The sequence below is a fragment of the Myotis nattereri genome, assembly GCF_964212035.1.
Source record: "Myotis nattereri genome assembly, chromosome: 7".
Lineage (NCBI taxonomy): Eukaryota > Metazoa > Chordata > Mammalia > Chiroptera > Vespertilionidae > Myotis > Myotis nattereri.
The window spans coordinates 33955619-33980844 of NC_138082.1; the positions used below are offsets into that span (position 1 = coordinate 33955619).

Here is a 25226-nt window from a genome sequence, read left to right on the forward strand (position 1 = left end):
TTGACCATGTCTAGTTAGAGTTCACACCTCTTTTATTTTTTTCATTTTATATAAATTACTATATTTTTAACTTCTAAGCTTTCTATGATATTTTTCATACTTATCTCTTCTTATTCTATTTCTGTATGATTCTGGGTCTTAGTTTCCCCATCTTCAAAGTCAGAAGATTGACACAGTTAAATTTAAAGTTTTGTTTTCTTTTTGTTTGTTTTTAGCTCAAGCAACCAAATTACTGAGTCAGTTAAAGGACAATAGAATTTTATTCCATTATAAAAGGTCTATTAATAGAGCAAAGAATTAATTTATTAAAATATGTGCAAGAGAATATACATTATATATGGATTAATAAAAAGCTAGTGTTCTCATAATAGATTCTAGTTACTTACTAGTTGTCAAATTAGAGTATTTCCTAACTATCAAATTTTAAATTTGGCAACTAGTACTGATGAGATGAAGTATCCAACTTGAAAACGTCATGGAGTGTGAAGACTGAGTTTTGGTTATGTACAAACTTCACATGGACTAAGGAACAATTACAAGCTCTAGAAACAGTTGCCACGGACAGCTAGCCTGGTGTACAGCCCAGCAAAGGTCTAGCCAAGCGAGTCAGAGGCTGAGGAGCTTGCGACATCAGCGTGGGTCTTCTTCAGACTGGAGAGTCGGGGCCACCATCATCCCCGAGAGAGACTCAAGGATGGCTCCTCAGAAAGGCATTACTTTTTCTTCTTTTTCTCCTTTTTCTCTTTTTTCCCCTTCTTTTGTCCTTTATCCTTTGCAGTTCCTGTGTTCCCTCCCATCATTGCCAAGGCACGCTTTTTACCCATAGGGGTTTTGGCATACCAGTTCTGAAACAAAACAAATATTTAGGAAAATGTCAAAATGACACGAATGCACTGGAATACTCTTAAAAAAACAGAGAAGATCTTGCTAAGATGGAAGGGGCAAGCTGCCATTAAACTTTGGGCATTTAATGTATGTTTAATACAAATTCTTTGTCACTGGTATTTCTATACGATTTGGGGCTTCTACTCAAGGAGTTAATGGATTCAGAGAACCACAGGCCGAATCTAACCAACAGCGCTTGCTGATGAAGTCACCTGTCTCCCACGGGTCTTACTCTATCCCGGGGTGTGGGTTTTCTTGCGATTGTGAATGGCCCCTCTGATGCACAGAAGCTGCTAGAAGCTGGACTGGTGGCCGTGTTGCACCATGGGAGATCAGACGAACACTCTAAGGGAGATCACTGAAAACATGGCAGGAATATTGGAGCCAAAATATCAACAAAGCAGTGAATTAGCTGCACTTGGGCCTGTGATGGCATTTTCCTCAGCCTTCACATTTTGTTTGAAACCTGAGGAACATTTGGTTTATAAACTTTGTAGTAGTAATATTTCTTTCTTTTTAAAAAATATATTTTTATTGATTTCAGAGGGGAGAGACGAGAGAGAGAGAGAGAGAGAGAGAGAGAGAGAGAGAGAGAGAGAAGAGAAGAGAAACATCAATGATGAGAGAGAATCATTAATTGGTTGCCTCCTGCAAGTCCCAGGCTGGGGATTGAGCCTGTAACCTGGGCCTGTGCCCTGACTGGGAATCAAACCATGACCTTCTGGTTCATAGGTTGATGCTCAACCACTGAGCCACGCCGGCTGGGCTGTAGTAGTAATATTTCACTGAATGACTATACTATACATTATTTATCAATGCTCTAGTTGCTGACATATAGGTCATTTCCAATTTTTTATTAATATGAGTGATGTTGAAATTCACAACTTTTACATATCTCCTTATACACATGAGAAAACGTCTCTAGGGCACATACATAGAAATAGGATTCCTGGGGTTGTAGGTCATGAGCATCTTTAATTTACTTACTATGTTCAGACTGCTCTCTGAAGCAGCTGTGAGTGGGAAACCACCTCAGTCTCTGTATGTCTTGAGATGTTATTTTCTCCTGTCTCTCGGATGGGAGCTGAGCTGGATATAATTTTAGGTTGACAGTTGTTTTTCCGCAGCCCTTTGCAGAAATGACCTCAGTGTTTTCTGGCATCTATTGTGGTCAGAGAGCTGTCTGATTTCCTAAATGTTGTTTCTTTGTAGGTAATCTGGTATCTTTTAAGACTGGTCTGTGGTCTTGTTCTCAGGTTTCCAATAATGGATGTAGGAGTAGATTTATTTGTATTTGTTCTGCTGGTCCCTTGGAGTATATTTTTAATCTGAAACTCATGCCGTTAGTTCAGAAAAATTCTCAGCGAGTATTTCTTCAAAATTATTGTTCCTCAAATTATTTCTTCTCTTGCTTTCTTCAAAAATCTTCTCTTAGTTGGGTGTAATGCCTTTAAAGGCTCTTGATTACATTTCATAGGTGTTAGCTTCTTGCTTCTCTGTGCTGCCTTCTGGGCAGTGCCCAGGACCATGCCCCAGTTCACTAATTCGCTTTTGACCATGTCGAGTCTAGAGTTCATACCTCTTTTATTTCCCCCATATATGTTAGTGACTATATTTTTAATTTCTACATTTTCTTTTTGCAATTGTTTTCATAATGATCTCTTCTTATTCTATTTCTCCATCTTTGTTTCAAAACTTTGTGTATACCTCTAATGGAAAGTTATGCCTTCATTTATTTTCTTGAACATCTGCATTTATAAATTTCAGTTTTTTCAGATTATGCTTAGAATTAGATTTCCTAAAATGTTTGGGATTTTGATTTTCAGATGCATTCTGGGTAGGAGGGTTTGCTTTGGTCTCTTCCTCTCTCGTTACTCCCCCCCCCCCCCCGCCCCAGCAGTATTGCAGTTGTTCCTACCCAGGCCTCTCAACCCAGATGCAGAATTTATAATGATGCGATGGCGTCTGGAAGCGGGTCCTCCTGGGTGATATGGGGAGATCAGAGAGCCAGCCACAGACGCAGCAGGGCTGCTACTTCATCTGCCACGACTCAGTCTCATTTGTGTTCTGTGCCTTGTTTCTCTCTCTGCTGCACACCAGGCTTCTGACTGCTCCTGCATTGGAGACTTTTCTTCGTTTCTGGCGCTTGGGGATCTTCTCATCCTTCTTTGAACTTTGGCTAACATGTAAGGGGAGGTGGCCAAGTACTTAGGTGATGATTCATTGGGACACAGTAGAGAATATGGGTAATGGAATTGGCTTTTAGCTTTGGAATAAGGTTTGAATTCCAGTCTCCTCCTTTCTAGCTGTGTGACCTGGAACAAAAGTCCCTTTGACTCTTGCTTATTTTTTTTTTTCTTCTGTAGCAAAGTGCCACAAACTTTGTGGTTTAAAACAGAACATTATCTTCTATTTCTGCAGGTCAGATGTCCAAAATGGGTCTCCCTGGGCTGACATCAGGGGTCTGCAGGCCGTGCTTCCTCCTGAAGGGTCCAGGGGAGGGCAGCTCCCTCCCCCTCTGCAGTTTTCAGAGACCACCCGCTTTCTTGGCTTGTGGGCCCCCCTCCGTCCTCAAGCTGGTGACACTGGGCACCCAGGTCTTTCTCCTGTTGCTCTCTCTCTGGTTCTTTCTCCTGATCCCTTCCTCTTACTTCTGATGATCACAGTGGACTCCCAGGGACAAGCCAGGATAGCGTTCCCATTGTAGGGTCCACTACTTAGCAACCTTAATTTGACCTGCTCCCTGAATCTCCCTTTCCCAGGTAAACTCACATATTCACATGCTTCAGGGACTAGGATATACATGTCTTTGGGGGGGGTCACTATTCCGCCTCCCACATATCTCCATCACTCAGTTTCCTCATTTGTAAAATAGGGGGCTAAATGAGTTATAGAGTGTCTGGCACATAAGTAGTCAATATGTATGAGCTAACAGTATTCTGATTATTACACTGCTACCACTCAGTATTTCCTCCATCATGTCTACGGAGCAGGGACAACGCGTTTGGAGGCTCCGTGAGACCTCAGTCTGACACGTTGTCAGAGCACAGGTCAGGTTTCTCAGGACAGAAGTGACCGGCTGGTTACAAGCAGCTATAGCCACAGTGTCACATTATTCAAGAGTGTGACAGGGCCACTCCATCTATCTATCTGCTCAGGAAACTTGCCCCTAAACAAGTTTGTTGAACAGGCAGATGGGGCAGGCACTGTGCCCAGCCCTGCAGCTATGAATGGGCAGCAGAAGTGAATTTGGGGCGGGGGGGAGGAAGATGGTGGTAAAATGATATAGTTTCCTTAAACAATGAAGTGACCAAATATGCCGAGAACGAATGTGAAAAGCCTATGTGTTCTCATCCCAGGGTATAAAATGGTAGCACTTACTTCTCTTGAGTTGTATGATCAGTTATATGGTAGTTACTGGGCCCCAGGAACCAAGGGATCATTTTGCAAAGTGGAAAACACAGCTCAGAGAATGCATAGGTACTTTATCACCCTAAACTTGGCTCCTCCAAATAAGGAAGAAAATGGTATTTTAGAAAAAAGGAAAAGAAAATTTGGAATTTCAGAGAAAAATATGATATATCCCTTGAAGAGGGTAAATATTTATCATTAATACCAGCGAGGCTTGAATAGTTAACAAGAATAGGAATGCAAATGCCTGGCAAAAACTCAGCTTGGAGTGGAAATATCTTTTTCCATTTTTGCTGGCACGTGGTTCAGCAAACTATGGCCCATGAGCCCGATCTGGCCTGCTGCCTGTCTCTGCAAATAAAGTTTTATTGGAACCCGGCCATGTCCATCATTTACCTACTGTGGGTGGATGCTTTTGCGCCATGATGCAAAATTGGACAGTTGTGACAGGGACTGCATAGCTCCCAAAGCCTAAAGTAGCTGCTGTCGGGGCCTGTATGGGAAGAGTTTGCCAAGCGCCGTGCCAGGTCATCCTCCAGGGGATCGGCATTGTGACCATTTCCCACCTTCCCTTGAGGCATTCGTGGCAAAGCAGGAGGGAAACACAGTTTTCGAGTGGGTGGGATGGGGTTACAGTGTGCGGGACTTTTCCTAATCTCAAGCTCCAGAGCCTGCGGTGAGGGAGAATTCAGATCCTCTTTCTAACGGTGGTGTGGCTGATATCGGGGTGGGCAACACTGCATGGGTATCATTTTCCTCCCTTGTCTTCCCACTCGGGCAAGAACTATGTGCAGGCCCAGAAAGAGGACACTGCATTCCTCTGGATGAAAAGCACTCTGAGGAGTGCCCGCTGCCTGGCTTCGGGGGGCAGGCTGCTAATGAGCTGGGATAAGGAGGGACATCGCCTCTGTGACTCCTCTGTGATTGGGAAGAGCTGGTTCTCCAAGTATCCTCCAGATCTAGGGAAGTCTGAACATCTCAGAATGTATTCCAACATTAGAAAACTAAATTTTGGTGTGTTCTCCCAATAGGTGTGATTTCCTATTGCTGGTGCCTGAAAATTCAAGTGGACCACGGCAAGTATGGGACAAAAACAGCATTGTTTGTAATAGAGGGAATGGTCTTCTCTATGCAAGACTTGTTCCATTGCCTGAAATATGAAGTAAAAACCAGTGAGAAACAAGACAGGGCGTGTGTGCAGGTGCATGTGTGCAGGCATATGTGTACATGTGTGCATGTGTGCAAGTGTGTGTGTGTATGAACCCAATAGTATTGATGCTGCTACTCAATTCTGCAGTCTGGCTGCTAATTTATAAGATCACGGACCATGATGTTCTTAAAATTTGGAAGGCACATGTTTTACTGCTAAGGATGGAAAGATTTTGTGACCCACAAATTCCATTGCATATGGCAGAGTTCAAATTCCTGCCATTCAGGGTGGGTTGGCTGCTGAGACCTTATGGGCTCCATTTACCTTAAAGCTGTCTTCTTCCTCTTGGTATATGGGGTCCATGGTGCTGAGAGCCCCCATGAACTCCATGGCGATGAGCGGCTTCTGCTCCTGCTGCCGGAGTCTCCGGTCAGTGAGCACACTTCTCACCACCCGGACGATGTGTCCCTGGGTGAAGCCATCGGTGACCTTCGCCAGGCAACTTATGTTCAAGGCACTCGTAATGACTCCTCCATGGCGCTGAATGATCTGCTGCCACAAAACTGTTGTTTCAGAGACGGTGGGAAAGACAGAGAGAACAGAGAAGGCAGGATTAATCCGGTTCTCTGCATAAAGCTGCGTTGCCTGGATAGGCTCAGGTTCCTGTGGGTGTGAGACACCTTGTATTAAATAGAGCAACTCAACCCTTATTCTCTGCCCCCAACAACTGTGAACACACGCAGCCTGACTGACCTACCAGACGGGAGCCCAGCTGTTCTCTGGGTGAGTGGGACCCGGGGCAACCGAGAGATCTCAGGACACAGGGTGTCGTGGACATGAATTTTGAAGTGACTCTTGAGGTTTACTTAATGTAAGAGAATGGATGCTACACTCCAGTGGAGATAACGCTACACTTAGAGAACCATGCCCGTTCTGGAAAGACAGGGTGTGCATGAGGGTCATGGTAACTGGTGCACCCGCAGGCAGATGGGAGGCCATCGGCAAGGCCACCTGCCTCAGAGCCGGAAAGATCTGCTCAAACATCTCTAAAGCATTTCGACCTTCTTGGAGGAATATTTAAAACTTTTTACAAAGGCGACCGTTGCCACCTGATCTGAGCACCGTTGGGTCTATGAAGTGTCCACGTCATCCAACCATGTGGATTCGAAAAAGCTCAGTGAAACGCGAAGTTCTAACTACTGCCAAGGAATGAATGATGGCCAATGTCACTGTGACCACATTGGAGCCTGGCGTTGGGGCCATGAGTTATGCCAACGCTTCACTCCACTGTCCTCTTTGGCGGGGGTCCTTGGCCCGGTGGTGAGCTGAGGTGCTGGGAGGGGACACTCTGCCACGGGGCCTGCCGATGTCTCCAAAATGTGGAAGGTTAGGCTTCAAGGGTGGAGAGTCAGGGCAAGAAGTGCAGCCAGGGCTCCAAGGACCTCAAATTGGCCCCTACAGCAACATCTCACTCCCCGGACCTACTGCCTGCTGGGTGTGTGTGAGCTGGAGCCTGCCTTGGGGTTCCCTGGAACATGGCGGGAGAAGGCTGCGTGAGAAATCAGGATGTCTGCCGAGCACCTGGGAGACTGCCGTTCTCGCGCAGGGCGGGCATGTTGTTTCTGTAGCTGCATCGGTGTTGTTTTAGTAATAATAATAATAATAATAATAATAATAATTATTATTAGTCATTCCGGTTCCAAAGTTCCCTACTGCTCATTACACGTCAGTTATAGGAAATCATGCAAAATACACTAAAAGCTATTTCCAAGCTACTTGTGTAAAGACAGATTGCAGAGGTAGGAAGTGCCCTTATCAGAATATGACTGCTGGTGGGTGAGACACCAGAAGCCACAGCCCATGGTCAAAATAAACCACCACAGACAGACAGCACCGTTCCAGGGATCTGGTCTATCTCCTGCCCAAATTCATGGCATCTGAAAAAGTGCAGCAGCTTGGAGTGCTGACTGGACGCCGAGAAGGGAACGCATTTTATGGGTGAGTCTCAGGGGTAGTCCCTAAAGCTGAGGACCGGTGGATACTCCAGGCTGGGAACCCAGAACTACTTCAGCCATGGGCACCCATGGGCCAATGCCCACCTGCAGCACAGAGCGGACTGGCCAAGGGCACCAACAGCAAATACTCCGCACTCCCCCTGCCAACCATTAGGCTCCGACAGACCCTGCCATCCGCCTTCCGACATGAGGAATGTCTACAAGTAAAGATTCATGAACCGTGGAGCAAAGACCTACACGGACTCTGGTCTGGCGTGTACGTGTAAACACACCATTGACCATCTAAGTGTATGATTCTTGGTACTCGTGTAGAATTTGATCAAGATTCCTCAAGATTGGTTACTTCAAAGCTCACCAGTGTCTAATGGAGGTGCAGTACGGGGCTCTGGGGATGCATCATGGTTACCGTGGGAAATGCCCTCTAGCCCAGAGCCATCTCTATACTTAGAGCCCAGACCTAGAGAAAGGGAAAGGCAACCAAGTGACGTCCTTTTCGTGTTAGATGAACTGGACGTATCAGCCTTTGAAAGAACAGCCTCGCTGCTTTGACAAAGCCACCGGCTCATTCTTGACCTTAACTAGCTGCTGTGGGGCTGCGAGGCGGCCGAGGATGGTGAGTCACAGCCTGGGGGGCGCATGGAGGCTGCGGGAGCCACCAGCAGGCTGCTGAGTCTTTAGTCCACGGAGAACACAAGAGCAGGACAGGCCCAGGGCTGACAATGAGCGTGGCCGTGGGGACTGGGGCCAGGGAGCGGAGGGCGGGAGGGCTGAAGGCAGAAGAGGGGCCCTCACGACCGAGCGATGTATTACTTTCCTCTCCCAGATGCAAAAGGCACCTTAGTCCTCCAGCTAATGGACCCCCCCCCCCCCCCCCGGACTAGAAGGGACCAGGCATTGGGGCTTCAGGTCTCCTCTTCTGCTTCTGAATCCAAACTGATTCCACCCTGGCTGGCGCTCCATGACACAGTAACTTAAAGTTCGTGTTTATTTGGGATTTCACAGAAGGATGAGGGGTAAGTAATATACTACGGATGAGCTTCTGGCCGCTGCAGCCTAGAAGTCCAGGAAAATCAGATGTGGGCAGGACTCACCCGAGCAGACACCAGGTCCAGGATGGGGGCCTGTGATGAATTGGGCTATTAGCAAAACAGACCCCAGGGAAGAGAGGCAAGAGGAGCAGCATTAGGAAAGCAGAGAGAAGGAAGCCCAAAGGGATTTCTGGGGACCAGACAGGCATTAATCAACCTTGGGGCGGGTTTTCTCTGCAGAGACATTTGGGAGGAAATAGCTTGATTTGGGGCAAGAAAGTAGATACTGAGTTAGATCTGGTAAACCTTAAGGACTGCGCTTCCTTGGGCTGACCCGCCCTTCTGCGCTCCACCTAGTCACTCCTTGATGCTGCCTCAAGGATGTGACGGTGGGACTGGGACTGCTCCTTACCCCTTCGGCTCTGGGCCGGGAGATGGATGGCTGAGCAAAGGCCCCCATTATGGATTTGCAGCCTGTGCGTTATGGGCTGGAAGAGACCATTTTTGATCACTGCAAAGACAGGAACATTCTTTCTGTGAGATGGATGTCCCAGCCGCGGTGGCTAGGAACACTCCGCAGCCACTGGAGGAAATGTTGGGCAGCATTTGTGATGCCCGAAAAATGGCGGCCTGAACAAATCACCCCCAAGAAGGAAATCCGTGAGAAGTGTGTGCTGTAGTGGACAGAGCTCTGGGCCCACGACAACTCCCGTGTGCAGGATGGACACCTGCCCACAGGTACGGGACGCTTTCTCCTCCCTCCCCCATTATGCTGTCTTGAAGAGACTCAGGAGGGAATCTGCAGATCTAGTCCTTAGAGGTGACTGGCATTTTATTAAAAGAACACAATTGTCTTTTTTGTACATCAAATAGCTCCACTTTTAAAGAGCCCATGGTTTTGTCAAACAATAGAAACTATTCAACCCAAAGTGAAGGATAACACCCTATTTTATTCCACTAAGATAACTAATATATATATATATATATATATATATATATATATATATATATATATATAGAGAGAGAGAGAGAGAGAGAGAGAGAGGAGAAGAGGAAGAGGAGGAGGAGGAGGCGGAGGAAAAGGTGCAAGAAAGGACACCTGACCAAGGGGGTGAGGAATGAGTGGGAAAGCTCTGATTAGGCCAGGAGCATGGGGCCCTCCACACGGAGTCAGTGGGCTGACACGGCTGTGCTCACCCATTTCTGTGCTGACGCTTCCTTGGCTGGACTGCACACCCCTCCCCCCTGAACCTTGTGGGGCCATGCGACTCATTCTGGCCAATGTAATATGGGTGGAAGAGCAGTTGGCCTTCCCGGTCCGGTCCCTAAAATCTCCTTTGAGGCCGTCCATACTGTCTCTCTCCCTTTCCTTTGATGCTGGTTGGATGCAAAGGACTGAGTGGAGGTCCTAGAAGATAAAGAAGTCACCAGATGGATGGAGAAGAACTGGGACCTGAGTCCTCCTGTACTTTTTGTATAACATGGATTTGTGAAGCCAGGACCTTAACTTATCAAGACAGAAATGAGCGCACATTGCAAATGGGGTGGCTAAGCTAGGAGTTTGTAATAGGTGGGGAGGAGAGAGTTGTGCTTTTAGCTGACCAGGAGTTCAAGACCAACCAGAAAGGACCCCATATCCCCTCTATTTTGATGGTACTACTGTGACTGGCTAAGGATGAATAGAAACTAAGTCTGACCTAGTCATTTTTATAATTATCATGAATACTAAACACCGCTACCATGTCACCATGGCCACCGTCTCCTCTACCTCTCCCGCCACTGTGACCCCCATCATCTCCATTACAACCACACTGCCACCCCCATCACCATCTCGACACCGAATTCACCACCACCACCTGCCACTGCGGGAGGTGAAGGTGACCCCTCAATGAGCCACATGTGCGGTATTCACACCTGTGTACCTACTGCCCTTGAATGTGGGCTGGCCCTGAGAGTGGCTCTTGACCAGTCCGAGGCGGTAGAGTGACTCTGTGTGACTTCCGATACGGGCCACAGGAATCCTTCCACATCTGCCTGGACCTCTCAAAATGCTGCTCTTAGGATGCTCCCCCTGCGACCAGCGGCTGTGCTGTGCTAAGCCACACGCAGAGGATAGGTAGAGGCTGTCTGGGCGACAGCTGTCCAGTTGACAGCTGAGCCAGCGATGGCCAGTATCAACTCCGTCAACTCCAACCACCTCGGAGTTCCAGCCTGTCCAGTCTCCCGATGAGCAGAGCCCCACCTGACATCTGACAGCAAAGTGCTGAGGAGCTCAGGGAGAACTCCCCAGCTGAGCCTGTGGGCCTTCAGGACGAGAGCAGATCGTGTTGTTTTCGGCCCCTGGGGAGGTTACTTACAGCTGCAGAGAGCCCCCCTCCTCAACCCCACGGACTGCCTTCCTCCCTCTCCATCACCAAGCCCATGCTCTTCTGGGGTCAGATTTGGTGCTAGACATTCTGCCAACCACCTCTGGCCAGGGCTACAATGGCCCGGCCCTGAGACATAACCATTCCCCTGCTCTGCAGAGAACACGGTGTCTCAAAGTCAACTGAGGTGTCAAGGTCACCCCACTGTTCCCTGTCTGAGCCCGTCCTGGCTCTTTCCAGTCCGGCCCCACTGCCCTCAGGGTCTCTTCCTCCTATTGTTCCCATCAAAAACGTTTCAAAAGAAGTGGAATTTGAATGTATCTTTTCAAGAATAAAAAAATTGAAAAAGTAAGCTTCTGTTGTATTTAGTGTTTATTTTAAGTGAGTCAACATGTTCCTAGACTCACTCTTCAAGACTGAAAAAATAGCAGGAGTGACCCGGTGTCAAGAAATGGTTTTATACGAGAAAGACACCGTCACCGTGGGTACAACACGAGACGAGTGACCCCAGTCTACCCTTCATGAGAAACATCTGCACCCATGAGGGCTTTGTCACGTTCAGGGCCCGAACTGATCGCTGCCCAGTGTCCTTAGCTCTCGGGTAAAAAGAAGTGTGTTAACAACAGAGCAGAGATGCATGTTTTGCCCTTGTGACCCAGCGATTTACATTCGTGGCACCGAGCTCAGCTGACATCGGTGCGCACGCCACTCTAGGGACATCACCGGGCGATGACTGGGTGCCTGGGCCACCCTCCCAGCACCTGACAGCCCAGCCTCGGCCACTGCTCAGGGGCGGCCGGGGTACTTGCCGTATCTGGACGCATAGTCTGGTCTGGGAACCAAGATGATTTTTTGGTAGACTCTGCAGAAAGACTGAATTTCGGCATCGAAAGGGCGGCGTGTGGTCCCCACGATCAGAACCCTGTCGTCGGGTTTCAGGAGCTTCAGGATTTTGGGAAGATGTTTTTTCAGGCGTTTGGGTTCGTTCTGGGGAAAAGAGAGGGGAGACAATGAGCCACAGGCAGAGAAAAGGGAACCGGAAGACCCTGCAGCCTAGGCAGGGCGACACCAGCTCGCTAAGCACGGCCGCCCCCGCCTGGCCTGGGTGCCCTGACAGCAGGCGCTTCCTGTCCTCAGCCTCCGGCATGCGGAGTTGGAAGGGGTAGGAAGGAAGCACCTGCAAGGCATTCCAGCACCTCGGCCCTGAGAACGGGAAACGGCGGTGGGGTTCCCAGCGCAGGGGCGCTGGCTGGGATTGACAGTCTGCCTGCGGGGCTTCGCATCCCCTGAGCTGTTCCGAAGGGGACCCCGAGGTTTCCTCTGCTGGCCGCAGGGAAAGGAGGGATGAGGTCCTGGATCTCACGTCTGAAAACGCCCGGTTACGTGAGGGTGAAGCTGCTGCCTCGGAGGCAGTTCGGAAACCGTGTGAACCTGCGATTTTAGCGGCAGCTCAGCACTAACCAGGGAGAGAAGCAAGACGTGGCTCAGGGAGGACGACCTCCACCCCAGGGGTCAGCTTTGGCCAGGTCGCCACGGAACCACGGCTCTAAGTGAACCTGGCCAGGCCCAGGGCCGGGGGAAGGGAGGAGGAGGACGCGGGGTGAGCAGTCTGCGCAGGGACACCCAGGCTCAGTCTGGACCAGTTCTGCTCTCAGCTGGTTCAGGGGCAAGGGAGGGAATTACAACACGAATGCTGAGCTAAAGACCACGCACGGCTTCCCTGCAGCGGCCTGTGGACCCCGGCAGAGACCACACCTGTGTCTGGTCCTGTGTGTCCGCACCCTCCCTGCCTCCCCACCCCCCCTCCCCCCAACCCCCCCCCCCCCGCCCCAACCCCCGGGCAGAGAGAGCCCTGCCTGCAGGAAAGGCCAGGCACCCAGGGAAGGGAGTGGGCGTTTGATAAATGCCACTCTCAGGAGGAAAGTGAAGAGCAGGTGGGGTGACAGAGCTGGTACGGGGGTGGGGGTGAGGGGGGCAGAGTTGTGCTTGATTTGTGGGGCCTTTGGGACGATACACTGCTGGGCTCTAGAACCCTGCTCCATGGCAGGCCCACGGGCGGCCCAGTGTCTCTCCGAGTCCGGCCCCGCGGAGCTGGGAGTCAGGCCCAGGTGGTCACGCTGCTCTGCACAGCGACAGTGCACCCTGGAGGGCAGGGGAGCGGAGCAGAGAGGGGAGGGAGGAGCCCTCCAGGGAAGGCGGGGGCGCCCTGGGTGGGCGGCTGGACTGGGCTCTGGGCACAGGTGTCCACTCCCGTTGTGAGGCTGTCGGCCACGCCGTGGCCGCGTGGTTGCTCACCTTCTTCCTTCCTGCTTGACTGGGAGAAGGCCAAGTTCTCTGTCTGGTTGCCCAGGTGCAGGGAGAGCCTGGGCCGGAAGAGCAGGACCCGGGTGGAGGGGCTGTTGGGGGAAGTCCGATGGAGGCTGCAGACACCTGGGGCGCCCCAAGGACAGCACAGGGACTCAGTTCTCCCTAACCATCCCCCTGCACTCACCCATTCCACCAGTCAGCTGTAAGTCTCCAAGGGTAATAATAGTAATACTAGCGTGTAGCCCCCCCTGAGGGCCGACTGCAGGTGCTGCTCTTAGCACGCGGTGTGGGCTCAATCACTTAACGCTGGCGACCCTTGTGGGTGTGAAGGGGTGTCTCGCGGTGGTTTTCGTTAGTATCTCTGATGGCTAACGAAGTTCAGCATCTTTTCATGTGCTTATTGGTCGTTTGCATATCTTCTTAGGGAAAATGTGTAGTCAGATCGTTTCCCCACTTTTTCCTTAAGTTACTTGCCTTTTTACTATTGAGTTGTAAGAGTTCTTTATGTATTCCAGATACAAGTCACTTAGCGTATATGATTTTGTAGATATTTTCTCCCATTCTGTGAGTTGTCTTTGCACTTTCTCGATGATGTGCTTTACAGCAAACATTTTTTTTTTTTTTAGTTTTGATGAGATACTATTTAATTTTTCTTTTGTTGCTTAAGCTTTTGGTGTCCTATCTAAGACGGGCCACATGGGAGCTTCCCAGAGTCTGGTGGGAGAACTGATCCCAGGGTCCTGGCAAAGGTAGAGACTGCCACTCTGTGGGCATAGAGACCCACTTGCACAGTCTGAGCCCCTTTCTAGCAGCCTAGTTGCCATGGTGACTATGGAGCAGTTCTTCCTGTTCTAGGGCAGAAGATGGTATCGCTACCAGTCCTGAAATGACAGGGACATCTGAACTTAATTAGCCTGTTTAGATATCAAATGTTGATTCTGGGCTGTGTCCAGAGTGACATTCCTGCTGGTGGTGAGACGCAGCCCCACTGGGAGGGCGGAGTGAAAGGTGAGTCCATTCAGTCAGTGCTCCCCTGCACTCGGGCCACCCCTGTTCTGGTTCAGAGCTGCATCCATTATGCAGGATGTCCTCATGCTCATCCATCACACTAGCCAACATCCCAGTCCAACATCCCAGTGCAAACTCCACAGCTGTGCCCCTGCCGTTAGCCTGCAGCCTGCAGCCTGCAAACCTGGCATTGTGGGCAATTTCAAAGGAGTGCCCAGCATCCCCACAGCGATGGCAGTGTGCTTTTCTGCAGTCAGCTCCTCAAAACCACGGCACAGCCAGCTCCAAGGCCGGCCAGTCCCTCCCGGAGGCCCCACTGCGATGCCGGGAAGGCTGCTGCGAGATGAAGGAAGGAAGGGTAATGGTGCAGAAAAAGCAGCCCAGACAGTGCCTCATTCCTCACCGCCTGTGCCTCAAACACTGCTGACCGGCTGTGCTGCAGCCACAGAGGGTGGAGGACGGCTCTGCTCCCAGCAGCAGGAGGAGGGGAGGGCCCTGTGCAGGCCCCTGGGCAGGGGTGCGGTGTCCGGGGAGCCATCCTGAGAGTCTAGGCGTGGAAGGGCTTCTCCAAGGTGTGGAGGACAGGGGTGTCATGGAGAATGTGGGGATCCTGGAGCCCCGCACCTCTGGCTCTAAGACGAGAGGGCCCCACGGCGGTTTTCAGGGTGTGGTCGAGTGGCCCCAGGGATGAGGATGGGGGCGGGTGGACAGACGGAAACCAGGTGCTGGTGCTCAGGTGCGGTCCAGGTGGGGAGAAAGGTGTGGCCTCTGCATCCAAACAGATTTGTGTCCTGGTCCCAGGGCGACCCCCGCCATCTGTGCGCCCCTAGAGCCTTCGTCCTCTTCTGCAAAACAGAAGGGCCGCTTCCCTGACACAGAGGCGGTGCCCTGGGGCCTCTGCGGCTGCCGTCCTGGTGTCCGCACGCTGCCTGGCTCTCCTCCCTGCCTCCCTGCTTAGGGCTCGGAGAGCCTCATGCATTTGACCTTCATGCATGAGTGACCTTCACTGCGGTGGAGGCATCCGGGGTGGAGTCAGTCCCTGCAGGCGAGATTTTTCCCAGTGTGATTCGGGAATCCCTCCCGTCCAGGGGGCAGCTGCCGGGTGCTGTTTGTGCTGTGGCTGGGGGTGGGTGGGGCAGCACGGCCGCTCCGGTTTCTTTGCAGGTGGAATTCTTCTCTGTGCCTCAGTGCCTCTGGGATCAGGGGAGCCTGTGGGGCAGAGGCCGGGACGGGTGGATTCCTGAGGTCGCCGAGTGATGCCGTGAGGAGCCGAGCGGTGCCTCGTGGTGGCTCTCCTCTGTGATGCAGCTCGGCATTCGGTGGTCACCTTCAGAGCGTGGCTGGCCATGCTCATGGCTGCCCCGGGCCCAGAGACTTGGCTGAGGGCAAAAGTCAGAGCTGGGGGCCTGGAGAGCAGAGCTGGCCCATCCCTGGCCCTGAGTCCCTGAGGCAACAGGAACCCCTCAGCCCTGCTCTCCAAGGGGCAGGCCCAGCACCCCTTGGAGCCCTGCTCTCCTGGGGCGGGGTGGGAGGGAGGAAGGGGGCGCTGGGGTTGGACCCCACTGTGCTGGGGAAGGCTCAGGCCCCAGCTGGCCTTGTGATGATGGGGCTCAGGGAACCTTCTGCTGTGCTCATCAGGCGGCCTAGGGTTCCCCCCAGGGCATGGTCCATGGTTGTCAGTGCAGTGAATTCCTCCCGCGATAGACTCTTCCAGAGCAGAGGTTAAGGTACTTGCTTAGGGACACACAGCCCGCTAAGGTGAACACAGAGCCGGCCAGGAACCCTTGCTTCCGGAGTCCCCGCTGCCCACCGTCCTCCTGCTCCCCAGGCTGCTGTCCAGTGGGACGTCGAGTAGCCCTTGCCCATGAGTGAGACAAAGCGTCCGATGGCATCAGGTGGGTGGCAGCGTGGGTTACACACCGCCCGGCATTTCTCTTCAGATTTACTGTCTGGTTCCTAGTAACCCCAGCCTTGCGGTTGGCCTCTATGTGGGTTTTTTTCACATGTACAGCTTCGCCAGCAGAGGGAGCTAACCACTAGGTTCGCAGACTAAATAATAACCGAGTCCTCCTGAGTCTCTAAAATGACAGGCCAATCAAGGCCCCTGTGGGGAAGGAAAGATTGAGCTTTCATTCTTCATCCAAATCATCCCTACCTGCTAACAGGGATGCATAATACATAAGGATCCAAAGTGATTAAAATCCTTACGAATTTAATCAGGAATTCGCAGTTAACCACTATTTGCTTTGGAGCAAATTGATGTGGAATAACAATCATGTATATCTGCACATTTTTTTTTAACCTGTGGGAAATCTGTGGTGATCTGTGGGGGGAAGTGCGGGGGTGGGGGCCATTGAAAGGAGAGAAAAGCAGGAAGGAAGCAATTGAAAGAGGGCTCCCCTGGAGGCCCGGGCACTGCTCTCACAGTCCCATTGATGGCCTTTGTCCCTAAGTTTCAGGCCCTCTGCTATTTGTTGTTATGAACAATAGGAAGTCCTAATAATAACCCCCGTGTGTGCCTTTTGCTCTAATGGAGCCGAGTTCCCTAAAACGTGCCCTCCCTCTGATGCAGGTGATGGGGCTTTAGCTCCCCTCTCCCTCCTTCCACACAGCCCTTCATTTGCTTCTAAACGATGCCTCATAAAATCAGCCCGCTGCGTCCTTTCAGACACGGACAAGCACTGAGGGCCCAGGGAGAGGGCTGCGCCTCCCCGCCCCGTTTCCTTCCTCCCTCGAAAAAGCAAGACCTTCTTGAGAAGGAGAGGGAGCCTGGGAAGGGGCCCCTCGGAGAAAAGCAGAGCCCAGGCTAAGCAACGCCGGGGGAGCCTCACCATCCTCTCGGCGCTGGGTACTCTCTTGTAGAAGGTTTTCTCCGTGTCTCCGATCCACACCACGGACGGCTGGAGCTGTCGGGCCACCTGCCAGGAGAAGGAAAAGCCTCGGTTGAAAACGCTATTCCGTTTTGGGTGCACGCTTGACCCCAGGGGACAGCAGGACCGGAGGGCTCCTATGTGGGCTCTCGGGTGGCGGGGTCTGCCCCCCTTCACTGCAGGGTGGGGATATTGTGAGGGTCCCGTCCCACCTTATGGGCAGGGTACACCCAACTTCAGCACCTTCTGCTCCAAGGCCCCAGGCCTCTCTTCCGTCTGGCTTGAAATAAGCCAATAGTTTTCTACCGCTAACAAACGGGAAACCGAGCCTTGAGTGTTAATTCCAGCCTGCCCAGGCTCATTCAGGTTTGCTCAGGGTGGGAAAAGCCATCTCCGTGCCAGGGCCCCGCGATGCCATTGGCTCGTCTCGCTTGGCTGCATCGCCGTGGCTGAGGTTTCGCCGGGAAGGTGCCCTCCAGACGGGCTGGAGCTTTCTGGGCTGGTGAATAACTGCCACACACCCACCATCGCTTCACAGTGCCCCCGTGATAGCAAAGCCTGGGTAGTTTTGCACCCGTTTGTGCTTGTGCTGAGGGCGACAGACAAAAGCCGCCCGCAGCCCCAGTGAGTGGCGTTACGCGCTCCTATTCTGATGTTTCTTTGAGCACCGTTACGGCAGCAGGTGTGATTTTAGACCAAGGCGGGTGTTCCATCAACGATGGGAAAAGCGCCGGGAACACTGGCGGCGGCCTCCCGGGGCCGTGGACCAAGGGGAGCGGACCCTGCACTTTCAAACACCAGGTGGGTTTCCCGGGGTCCCGGTGCCCATCCGACACCGGGCTGGCCGAGTCCACAGGCCCCCACGCAGGACGTCCTGAGAAGAAACAGTCCCAGCCAACCACTCTTTGCTAGGTGTTATTTGTTAGAACCAGAGATTTAAGAATTCCAAACTGCACGTTTTAATCCAGTCCCGAGGCCGAGGAGCGTGCTGTGCAAACAGCGGCAGCTCTGGGGCAGGCGTGTGCCAGGCCTGGGCCACACACGTGGCACACGGCCTCACATGCATGGTCAGGGCCAGCGTGGACCCCGCATGTCCTCCTGCAGTAACTCCTTCACCCTCCCTGCTACCCGGTGAAACAGGTACCAGTATTACCAACCCTGTGTACAGACAGGGAAGCTGAGGCTCCGACATCAAGGGACCTGTCCAAGGTCACAGGCTAGAAAGTGACAGAAGCTGGAGGCAGGGCCTGCAGATGGCGGCCACACCATGGGCCCCTCATGTACTTGAGCCACACACCTGAGTACAGTGGGGCCTTGATTTACGAGTTTAATTCGTTCTGAAACTGAGCTCGTTAACTCAAATTACTCTATCAACTCAATGTAAATAAACGGCCGAGAGACAGCTGGTATCTCAAAAATCTCGTTAGTCGGGACACTCGTAAGTCAAGGCCCCACTGTACCCACCTTGCCTCACCTCCCCACATCCAACAACCCCAAAACCTGCCCAGTCCCTAACCTCCTTCCGCTCCATCATTTGTCCATTCTCTCGGCTCCTTACCAGGGTGGCCTGCCCGCGGGTCAGGGTCCCAGTCAGTGCTCCCAGGGCAGCCCGAAGGGACCCCTGTTCCCTAGAAGCTATTCTGAATTTGTTAAAAGCTTCCCTAATCCCAGCCTCCAAGGAAAAGGAGAAAATGAGATATCGTGAGGGAAAGGCTTTAAGCTTCATAGAAAAAAGGTACTTTACTATGACAGAGGCAACATCTTATTCTTTTCAGTCCCTCTGAAAAGTATCCGTTTTAGACCCAAAACCCATGGAAAAGCAATTTTCACACAAACAGTCATCTCCGTCGTCTCCTGTCTCGGCCTAACTCGTGCTCCCTCCTCTCCTACGTCCATTTGGCGAGCGATGGATTTTCCACGGTTTTTATGTGTGAGCTTCTAGTGTCTCAGTCCAGCTTTTCTTAATGGGAGCGGCAGATGTGAGCACCAGGATTTCAGGGGTGCTGTTCTCTTCCTGCTTTTCGCACAGCGAGCCACATGATGGGCTGGGGATGCAGGAGTCAGTAGCTCGGGATCATCTCGAAGCCGTGGGTCTTACTTCTAGGCCCCGGCTCACAGTGGGGTTGAAGTACCGGCCACAGCACTCCATTAAACACGAATGTGACCGATCGTTCCCTGAACCGCTGCCCTCCCCGAGCCGGTGGGGGACGCCACGCTTCCTGTGCGCCAGCCGCACCTGCCCTGGGGCACACAGCCCCGTGTGGAGGGCGGCGCAGGTGACGTGGTTTGGAAACGTTCAATTATTATCAAATGAAACAGAAAACATTTCCTCAGCGAGTTCTTTGATGACAACAATACGGGGAACGACCCTTTACCAAATGCCTCCATGTCCAGGACACTCACTCGCCACATGCCACAACGCCAAGCTTGTCCACGCCTTGTCCCTCTCACAGATGAGGTCACTGAGGCAGAGAGAGGGGTAAGCCATGTGCCCACCAGCACTGGAGAAGCGGTGGAGCCCCGAGTGAGACCGGGTCTGCCTGGCACCCCCCAGGCCGGCGCCAGGACCCACAGCACCCAGCCACGCCCCATGGTAGGCAGCTGTCTGCTCCATAGAACCCGGTTACTCTCAACACATGTCCTCTCGCCACCTTTCATCCTGCAGGAGAGCTCTGAAACCACCTCTGCTGCGTCCTCCGAGCTCGAGGCCCTGGTTTCTCTGGCCTTCCTCAGCGGTGAGCTGGCTGGAGGATGCCTGTGACGTGCTCGGTGCTGGGCAGAGAAAGCAGGCATGTAACACTGGGCCTCCAGGAGGAGACCTCCCCCAGGAAGGTGACCTTGGAGGGAGAAGGGCTCATCTTCCCTGTCCAAGGACGGATGTGGGAGGGACAGAGGGCTGCTGACTCAGGCAAGGGACAGGGGACGCTGCAGAAGCAGCAGGCAGACAGGCTGAGCTCTGAAACATCTGCCAGAAACCCGGCGCTGTCTTACTGTGATTGCAAAGCTGCATTCAGTAGTCAAAACCTCAGAGTGCACTTCCAGACTGCCGTCACCCACCCACCACCCTCTCCACGGAGAACCGGCGGCCCCGCGTTCCCATCCTTACAGGCCCTTCCGACACCGGACTGGGAAAATGAGACGGTCCTGCCTGCGCTGCTTGTTTTCTCATTCGCTTAACAAAACGTATTTGTCCGACATCGCTTCAACCCGCCGCCCATGACGTACTGATCTAAGTGTTGCTGAACATTCGGGTGCTCCCCTTCTTAAGTCAAACAGTGCTGGTGGAGGGGGTACAGGGGGAGCAGAGAGACATCTATAATACTGTCCACAATAATAAAAGAAATACATAAAACAGGTCAAACGGTGCTTAGAGAAGAGCGCTCTGGGCACGAGCGGTCTTGTCCTCAGCACGATGGTGGACGTGACGCTGCTGGTCCGAGGGCTCCTGCGTTCTTCATGCTCCCACACGGCCGCCAGCCTGCCGCCTGAGGTTCTGTTTACTCTCCCGCCCTAAGAATGTGGGTCTGTTTTTCCACTTTTCTCCTCAATGAGTATTAACAACAAAAAACTCTTTACCTATTTATTAAATGACAAATGGCTTCCTTTGCTCTTTTAATTTTCATTTAGCAATGACAAGGCTTCACTGAAATTACCCACAGATAGTCTGAGGTCATGGACAATTAAATGTAATTAATGCATAATTGAACTTTTCTGAAGTTACGTGGGTCGTGTGCTTCCGCTGCCACTAGAGGGCTCTTCAGTCCTACCAAATACGCGGCTGGTTTCAGTTTCCTGTCTGTTCTGGGATAAACACCAGTTCCCACTAACACCGGCCTTTCCCAATTCCAGGAAGTTCCATGAAAGAACTGAAGACTCCCCATCCGTGTCGGTTTTATGGGTTTGACCTTTCGTGTTCTCCAAAGCAGCACTACCCAGTGCTGGGCATCAGACCGAGATCCCAGGATCAATGGCTGAGCATTGAAAGCCTGTCTGTGTCCAGTTAACAGGATCTGCCCAAACGACCCTTGGACGCTTTGGAGGTTCTTTCTGAAAGGCCCTATTCTGCCTGCCATGGAGACCCTAGGGAGAAGCTGGCTACTCTTTTTACTAAACTGAAAGTTTACTAAACTGAAAAGGACAGACCATCCACCCACCCATCCACCCACCTATCCATCTATCCATCCATCCACCCACCCATCCCTCCATCCATCCACCCACCCACCCATTCATCCCTCCATCCCTCCATCCACCCACCCACCCACCCATCCCACACATATCTGCTGAGCATCTGTGAGGGGCAGGCTCCGTGGTGGGAGGCAGGGATGTCTGGGACCAGGCAGACATGGCCGCTGCACGGGAGCGGGGGGCACAGGCCACCAGGGATGAGCTACTGTGCGGGGAGCAGGGGTGGGGGCTCACTTTCTTGGACTGTAGTCACTGGGATTCTGTTTAAATACTAATATCTGGGGCATTCTGAATTCCCACTATTTTAGAATAATATTTTAAATTTCTCTTTCCTGCATTACCTTCTGTGAGATTGTGGGAGTTACCTTAAGTCCTGACTGGGTGTCAGTTGGGATAAACTGCAAATGACTAAGAGCCAGGAGCTCGGCTGGGCTGATCCTGTACGGAAAAAGGTAAACTGAGGCAGAGGAGAGGAGGGGGCTGGGGATACAGGTGACGTGGGGGAACTAGACTAGTAACAGGGACAGGCTAGTGCTATTGCTGACAACCAGGCTGCATTCGAGGGGAAGGTGTGTGGAGGTGACAGGTGCCAGGCTCACAGAGCATCGGGTTTCCTCTGAACCTCGTCTCCTTCTGGCCCCCTCCCCAGACTTGATGCTGGTGTGGAGAAGCACAGGGTTCACGCCCGTGTGCGAGGCCATACTGAACTCCTCCCGGCACCTGCTAGCCTCAGTTAAGCAGGCCGCCAAGCCAGTGTTGGGTCCAGGCCACATGGCCTGTGAGTCTGGACAAAGGGAGGCCATGGTGCTGGCCCTGCCCTCGAGTGTTTCCAAATTGGTTAAAAATTCTTGAATGCCTGTGACATCGACCCTGGTCCCAGGCTCATCCCCATGAGGCCGGCCACAGCAGGAGTGAACTCACCCAGTGCTGACAGTGATTTACAGCCACAGAGCGCTCTCCCAGGCCTGCCCGAGAGACCGCGCCCCAGGCAGCCACCGCCTGTGCCCTCCTCCCTGCGGAGCCCACCCCGTACTGCTGCTCAACTCTGCTGTGATCCAAAAACTGCCCTAAAATATCACGTCTATGTAAACACACACCTGAGGTTTGATGCCTACACGTGCGCCCTGCCTCAACCTGAAACTGCACGACACAGCGCCAGGTGAGCCCACTCAGGACCTGCGTCGCCAGCCCTCCCTCTTTATTTTCACACCTGATGCTGCACCAGCGGGTAACCTGCTCCCCCCACCCCCCCCCTCCTCCCTTCCCCCTGCTCCTCCCTCCCCATCTCACTTGGGCAGCTCTTGCTTTTGGGTCCGGTGTAGGTCTCTGCTTTATCCTTATTGAATTTCACCTTGTAAAGGCAGGACTAACACATGTATTACATTTATTACACATCTGTGTGTGTGTGTTTAAAACTTCATCCACAAATGGCAACGCCGCCTTTGTTTGGGTTATTAGCCTGGAGAAGTCTCCATGCCCGACTCCTGGCCCAGGGTTGACACCAGCACATCTGGGCGAGACCCTCTGGTGCGCTGCCATGGCTGCTGGCCGAGAGCCCAGCGAGGAGCCCGGGGGGGTGAGGTGGGGTGGCACCGAGGCAGAGCAGCACCCTAGCCTCCCTTCGTCCAGGCTCCCAGGCCCCGTGGCCTGGATCCGACACTGGCTTGGTGGCCTCCTTAGCCCATTCTCCCGAGAAGGACATAAGAACCACTGGGCAGAGAGAAATCTCCAAGGTCCGAAACTCCGGATCAGAAGTCCCTGCTCCAGCCTCTTTCCCTGGGCTCCACTGGTCTGCCCTGGCCGTATCCGGGGCAGCCTGGAGGGCAAGGGAGGAGTGATGGCGAGGGGACCCAGGAATAAGTGGGGTCCTGGTGGAGCGCGCCAACAGGACACATGGCTTCCAGTTCCTTCCCCTTTCACGCTAAAGTGCCCACGGCCGACACTTTAACCCAGGAGTGTCACCAGGACACAGCGCCCCAGGGCAGGGCTCAGGGAACCTTCAGTGCCCTGGAGGCAGCGGAGGCCAAGGGATTGATGGTGGGAACAGACCTGGGCTTAAGTCCAGATGCCAGCCCCTACGCTCCTTTGTAGTTTTTGGTCAAAGTAAGCACTCTGAGCTAGTCTTCTTGTTTGCAAATGAAAACGTTAATCTCTGCCCCATCAAGGGCTTGGTCCCATGAAAAGCAAAAGCGTGTGTAAAACTCCTTCGTGTGCCCTGGACTCCTGGCCAGAGGTCAAGATCAGTCCTTCCTGCTCGTCCAGCCTGACTTACTCTCGTGAAAACTCAAGGAGGCCAAGGCTGGTTGAGAGATGGCCTTGCCTTTTGTCCATGAAATACTTATTAAATATTACTCACCACATTTCTCAGCTGGTTAGATGACAATATTCCTAATATTTTCCCACTAAAGAGATGTATATTCTTCTCCACAGATAGCTTTAGCAGAAGAGAGAATTTTAAATAACAGTAACCACATTTCTTAAAGGAACCCAGCTTGTTAATCCATTAAAGCTATTGTGTGTGAAAGAAAGGAACCCTCCAGAAATACTGAAAACAAAATGGATTTGAATCTGTGGTTGTGAAACGAATCAGAGATGTGTCTTCCCAGTGTGTTTTCACGTGTGCAGGGTGCTGGGTGCGAAGCAAGGCCGCCGGCCAGAAGTGACCGTGTGAACGGCTTCCTAACGGGTGCCATCTCTGCTCTGCAGAGGTTAATTCAGTCCTAGGAGTTCTGTACCAGAAGAGATGGCGAGTCATCAGGCCTCCTGTTATTTCACCTTCTGCAGCAGCTGCCACAGATCCATGCTGGCTGCCCTCAAGCCTCAGCCCCCGGGCCATGGCTCAGGGGACACAGGAATGCACGCACAGCACCTGCCGGAGGTTTACCAGCTTTCTCTCGCTTAATTAAAAGTAAATACCTCTCCGCAGTGCAGATAGCTGTCTGTCACTCATGCCGGGAGGCAGTGTCCTCACAGCACATGGTTGTAACTGAATGACTCCTACCCCTGGGCTCTGGGTCTTTCATTAATCAGTTACACACACGGCAGAGGTGGCGTGGCCTCGGTGGGTGAGGGTGCCATTCCACATTTTGAAAATTTGACACACAGCATTTTGTCGTCCGCATGTCAGTTTGCAACGATTCTAAAAAAAAATAAAAATGCCAGCATAGCTTATTGGATAGCGAGGGGAAAAACCTCTCAGCAGCAGAAACAATTTCCTGAGCATGAGGACATCATGGTCATGCCATGGGCTCTGCCCTAGAATCACACTGGGAGCACTGAGCCGTCTAGTGGGTGGGAGGAGACAGGCTTAATCCAGCCCAACTTCAATGAGAGCCTGGATGAGGCACTTGTTAAACCTGGAGGCGCTGGATGCAGACTGTGGGCTCATGTGGCAACACTGTCACCTGGGAAAATGACCTAAATGCTCTGCGCCTCAGACCAGGGAATAACATCTGTAAAGGGCTGAAGAAAACACATGGCAGCCCAGAATTCTATATCTAGCAAAACTATCCTTCAAACAATGGAGGCAATGTAAAGATACTCTGAAAAATAAAATGAAAACCAATTTTCCAGAAGACCTGCACTAAAATAAATATGAAAGGAAGTTTTGCAGCTAAAAACAAAATTACAACAAATGGAAAGTTGGATCAACAGAAAGGAATAAAGAGTACTGCATATGGGAAATATGTGACTAAAGGTAAAATACTATTTTTTCCTCTTAAACTCTTTAAAAAACAAATGACTAATGCAAAAATAGTAATACCTTATTGTAGTATTTATAACATTGCTAGATGTAAAACATATGATAAAAACATATAGGATTATATTGTTGTAGGATTTGACATTTTATGTAAAATAGTGCAATATTCACCCTTTGTAGACTGTGCTAAATTAAAAACGGCTAAAATAATCTGTAGAACAATCACTAAAAAATAAGAGTTTTTGCTTAAGTATGTGATTGTTTAATCACTGTGCCATATACCCAAAACTAACACAAAAAA

The 25226-nt window shown here is 51.8% G+C and overlaps 1 protein-coding gene across 1 annotated transcript in view; it reads right to left on the reverse strand.

Annotated features, from left to right (window-relative positions):
- Positions 1-213: 213 nt before the first annotated feature.
- Positions 214-25226, reverse strand: part of DRC11 (dynein regulatory complex subunit 11) — a 114730-nt gene continuing 89717 nt past the window's right edge. Inside the window, exons 16-19 of the mRNA XM_081095716.1 lie at positions 17002-17088; positions 11665-11842; positions 5771-6009; positions 214-845 (exon numbers count right to left, since the gene is read on the reverse strand). Of these exons, the coding sequence (XP_080951842.1) occupies positions 714-845; positions 5771-6009; positions 11665-11842; positions 17002-17088 (636 nt within the window). The 3' untranslated portion in view covers positions 214-713. The remainder of the gene's footprint in view (positions 846-5770; positions 6010-11664; positions 11843-17001; positions 17089-25226) is intronic.